Source organism: Notothenia coriiceps, unplaced genomic scaffold (genome assembly GCF_000735185.1).
Source record: "Notothenia coriiceps isolate Sejong01 unplaced genomic scaffold, NC01 NC01_scaffold00026422, whole genome shotgun sequence".
NCBI classification, from domain to species: domain Eukaryota; kingdom Metazoa; phylum Chordata; class Actinopteri; order Perciformes; family Nototheniidae; genus Notothenia; species Notothenia coriiceps.
This window is the reverse complement of record NW_011359123.1, coordinates 1032498-1037877: the sequence shown is the minus strand read 5'-3', so window position 1 is coordinate 1037877 and position 5380 is coordinate 1032498. Positions and strand designations below refer to the sequence as shown.

The following is a 5380-nucleotide window of genomic DNA, read 5'->3' as shown; positions in this document are numbered from 1 at the left end:
GGTACTGAAAATGGCAATTGTAAAATCTCTCCCAAATGTATCCTTGATGCTACAGGGCTTAACAACTTTGAAAACACATTGTTTATCATGGACATTAGTTTGGCTTGTATTCTCACCACAGCTTTGAAATATCACTTGAGCAAAAACATTAAGATGGACTGAAACCATTTCTTATTTGTTGTGTTGTTAGACTCAAGAATGGCTTTCATATTCTCAAAACGATGAGAAATAGTGGTCACCAAACCTGTGGCTGTAAACAATATGTACTCCAGTTTTTTAATAGCTTTTCAGGATACATTTAATCTCCCTCTTGGGTTAGATAATTGTGTTATTTGTATCATAAATCATTCCCCCAGCTCTAAAGACTGATCAAACGTATAGCTGGAGGATGCAGCCACCCGGTCTGCAGCTGCATCTTTCATTCCTTGCCTTCAGCTCCAGAGAGAAGGATAGGGCAGCGTGACATTTTGCTGTAATTGAATTGCACTCTGCCCCCTTGTGGACGTTGATCTGCAGTCAGGGAGGCTGAGCTGGTTGATGTAGCCAACTAAAGAACAAATGCACTGCAGAGTCATTTTACCTAAACCCCAATCTCATACGCTGATTAATGTGTGCAGATCTTGTCAAACCTGCTCAAAAAGAAATGTTGTGCTCTATAGGTAAGAGTTGCATTAAAATAGTATTTTATATACAATTTTCTCTCAGTCCCTAGCTGTGAAGATCAGATTGTGTCTTATTAAAGCCATATTTACAAATGTACTGCAAATCAGTCAAATTATAAAGTTAACATACCAATCATGCTGGCAATATGTGAATACATCTGTTCATTCGATCTGCACAAAATTAAAACCATTCATCACCCTGCTCTGTTTGACTTCTTCCACTCAGTCACAGTTGAGGCAGTGAACAGCAGTGAAATTAAAAAGTGTTAAAGTATTAATCTTTTCAAATTGCTTTTTTAATAGCAGTCGAGGTGGCTGGCGAGGTTACATTAGCACTACTGATGAGTAAGGCAGAGAGATAAGCTCTGCAGGTTGAATGTACTATCACCAGCTCAGTGGGCTCTTGTATAAATGTGCTAAAGTGAGATAAAATGGCTGCTTGACTCAACGTGGTGTGGGTGTTTTCAACTGAACTCTAGATAAGCATATCCCGTCCTATCTTCATAGGAGACTAAACAACATTGTGAGCATGTTGTTTTCGTTATCCTAATTCATCTACTGGTATTTCACTGTAGTTGTACTGTATCCATGTGACTGTATCTGGAAAAGGTTTTTAAATTCAACCGAAAGTTATAGTGTATGGGAAACGGATGATTGAGAAACCGGTCCTCCATGATATTTGAATTAAAACTAATTAAAATGAAAATGATATGCAAAGACCTTGACTGATTTATTCCAATTGTAAGAGCAGTATACTGGCAGGCAGAGAAACATAAGCAGCTTTATCCAGGCACCGACTGCCAAATTCAAAATGTAGAATCTGTAATCCATCCAGCACTGTGTAATATAATATAATATAATATAAAACTTTATGCAGCATCAGTATTTAGTATCTTTAATTCTGAGCATTTTCATCCACAGAAGATATAATTTCCCTCAATACGAAGCATTTGACTCTAACACTCTTCACTGAAACACAAATTGCTTTGCATTTCTCAAACATGCATGACTGAACAAGCCCCGAATCTGTAAGCAGCACGGACAGAAATCTCCTATTGGAATAACAAAATAGTCTTACTTGGGCAGCTTTTTCTTAAAAGGGACCTATTATACAATTTTGTTCATGATATCTTACATAGGCTTTTAACAGGAGTAATTATTTCCAACATTTTTAAGTCGTCACTTTAGATCAATAAGACTAGGAACCAGAGCCAGACTCGAAATACTACTACATTCTCAGGTTGTAACTAAAGCTTGGTTGGACACATCACACATTTTCCCAGATGGATTTTCTTTAATGATCAGCACGATGTGACATGAAAAGGTGATGGTATGCTGTGGGTGTGTGAGTGTGTGTGTGGATCCTACATCAGGGGCCAAACTGCAGCACTCAAACAGAGTGGTGCTGTCACCGCTATAAGCTGACGTGTCACATCTCCAGGGAGCTGCTTCATCACCTGTGACAAAAGAAAACTGGTCGAGGCGTCTCTGAAGACACGTTGCTGTTTTGTGTCAGTGTGACATATTATATGGTCTGGTTCTCCTTTGCTCTGAGGATGCCACTCCCTCTCTGGGTGTAACACACTAAGCAGTCAAAGAATACCCACTTACATGTGTTTGGAAGATGAGACAGTACATTTTACTTTCCTTTTAATACTTTCCTTAAGATGATAAACATGTTCCAACTCTTGGAAACAAAAACTCAAAACTTGCAGAACAAGTTTTGAGAACAAATGAAGAGCCTGTAGAATCTGAAATTAAGCATCCACATTCATTTCTATTATTAAAGTTACGTCCTCCCTTAGTTATACTACCTCATTGTTCTTTCTGTACGTTTAATGATCATAGGTCAGCCTCTTCTCCGTGTCCTATTCAGATAGATGAATCACTTTTTAAAGAAGCCTATAAGTAATATCTAAATGTTTCTTGTAAGTTCAAACAAAACTACAACCAAGAATGCTAGCTTCTTTGTGCTGCAGAGGTTCTTTCAGCAAAATGCTAATTTCAGCATGCTAACATTCTCACAATGACAATGCTTACATGCTGAGATCTGTATAATGTATGAAGTATAATGTTCACTAAACTCAACTACATGTTAAGAGTAAAGGGTTAGCTAAACTGGTTAGCTAACACACAAAATAGGTTATAGTGCTTGTTTAGCTTCTTAGCATGATATACATTTGCTAATTAGCACTGTTTGGTCACAACAACAAAAATCAGGGTATCAATAAAGTGATTAGGATTAATTGCCTATTGAATTAATGACCAGCATTAAATAGGCCTAGTTTTTTTAGATATTTTAGTCTGAACCAAAAGAGCAGACCATGATATAAATTGTGTGAAAAAGTTGTGTTGAAAGTGGGTGTTTTCAGCAGTCTCACAACTAAATCGTTATTTATGTTTTAAATATTTAATGTTGTAGGAAATAACCATATTTGGTGCTGTGAATCATGAAATGAAGCTGCTGTTGCTTCACAGCTTTGGTTGTTATCTTGTCAGTAGAGATATAAATGTTTGTTTGATTAAAGCACACAAAGTCAGGCCATTAAAAGTCTTCTGTCAAAGCTTTGGTGAAAACTTTGTAAACTGTGATGAATAATTTAAAGACAACTATCATTTTACTTGAGCTTAGCTTGCGAGGTTGCCATGGAAGAGATGCATGCATTATTTACTGGCAGTGTGAGTCCGACTGTAAGGCAGCTTACAGGCTCCCAGTCATTTTTAGATCTGTTCAAACTGCGAGGATTAAACGTAGTTGTAATCCATGGGGAACAAACTAGAGTGTCTGAGCTAAGTATCTACCTCCGAATGAGAAGTGAGGAGCTACGCTGCAATGTTGTGGAGGACCAGGTAATGTGGCAGAGAGTTCTCAATGGAGGGGTCGATGCCGATGGCTGGACAGGAGAAGCCACAGAAGCGGGTGAGGTTCCGCGTGGCTTCGGGGAACAGCGGCCGGGTGCTGAAGGAGATATTCAAGGATGAGGGCCCTTCAGACTCCCTGGACTCAGACTGCACCAGCAGCTCTGACGCAGATCGGGCCAGCACCCCGTCTACAAGTGGAGACGTGAACCTGTATGGATACCTGGGCTCCGAGCTGGACGACAGCGAGTATGAGCCTGATAAACTGCTCAGGTATGCAGGGGCCACAAAGGATTGGATGTTCACCACCAAGAGGGTCAACATACTCAGTAAAAATGGGACTGTAAGAGGGGTCAAGCACAAAGTCTGCGCGGGTCAGACGCTGTTTGAAAACCTTCCCAATACCAACAGTGTGAGTACATCTTAAAGGGCCTAGTTTTATCTTATTACCTCCGCCAATTGAGGTCATGATTCTAGTTCGATTTGTTTGTTTGTCAACAGGAATACAGAAAAACTACTGGCCATATTTTCATGGTAGGCTACTTGGTGGAGGGGTGTATAATTTGCCAAGGACCAAGAAGAGCCCATTACATTTTGGAGTAGATCCAAATTATGGGGCAGATAACACACATTCTTTACACATGGTTACCATTGTGAGATGGGGCATTCACCTTTTATAGAGCTCTGCATTCTCCAGGTGCCCTTTCATTTGTTTAATACAATCTGTATAACACCAGTTCCCATCAGTGTCATCCCTTGCCTTAAGTCTAGTTACAGGTAGGAGCAGTATGACTGGGAGAATAGCTCACAATAGAAGACAAGGTCACAGAGTAATTAAAGATTAATGATGCATTTTGGTAAGTGTTTCAAGAGAAACTAATCAGGTTAATGAATTCTCTGCACTTTCTAGTAACCCAGCAGGAAGAAGTGTTTGTTATTCTGAGGTAACTCTTCGGCTCGTGTCCAGATGCAAATGGTGATGGTGAGGGTCATATTGAAAAAGCCACGTTTTTTTAACAAACACCATTATAGTCATTTCAATAGAGCTGGTCATCACATAGTGTTTCTTTTTAGGAGAAGTTTAAATGCTTATAACAGTCATTTCTTATATTAAAGGAACATTCAGGTGTTTGACAGGTTGCATTGTCCTAAGAAATACACCTGCCATGACAGAGAGGCATCCCCTAACAATGCGTGGGTATACTGTATGTGTCATATGGGTGAAAATAACTCACATCGTCACCTTCTTAAACTAATGGCCTAAGTCATATTTTGGAGAAAATGTTTTTTTTGCCTAAATCATCTCTTCTTGATGCTGGCCACCTCTGGTAAAATTGCCTACATCCTTATTGAAAGGTTAGTGCTGTCCCTACCCTGATAGTATAATGGCCTATGTCAAGAGTGTGACTTAGGCCATATATTTAAAAAAGATAATGGCTTAAGTCACATTGTCTTGTGACTTAGGCCATTTTACAAGCTTTACAAAATGGCTGCTTCAAGAAAAAGAAAAACTAACAGATAAATTAAGTTATTTTCATGGTTCAGGGCTTATCCCCTGTTGGTAAGTGATGTTATACTATATTATACTATAGGCTAGGCTATAAATGTTGTGTAGTTATTTAGTCTTTTACTTTCACAATGTATGGTTACTGTCAGAGGCGCGGGAAGGTATTTTGAGTGGGGGTGCTGACGGGCACTATACAGTAGAGCACGCACAAAAAAACTCCCCACACGCAAACACACAGTAAACCCGCGACTGTTACAATGAAGGCTCGATAATCAGCTCACGGCATATAGGCAGGGGTAAAGTGCTATTTTTTACGAGTGGGGAGCGGACCTCACCTCCTCTAGGGGGGTCC

The 5380-nt window shown here is 39.6% G+C and overlaps 1 protein-coding gene across 1 annotated transcript in view; it reads left to right on the top strand.

The window, feature by feature from the left end:
- The first annotated feature begins 3546 nt into the window (after positions 1-3546).
- grxcr1a (glutaredoxin and cysteine rich domain containing 1 a) overlaps positions 3547-5380 on the top strand; it is a 6597-nt gene continuing 4763 nt past the window's right edge. The window contains exon 1 of the mRNA XM_010784588.1: positions 3547-3933. Within this exon, the coding sequence (XP_010782890.1) occupies positions 3547-3933 (387 nt within the window). The remainder of the gene's footprint in view (positions 3934-5380) is intronic.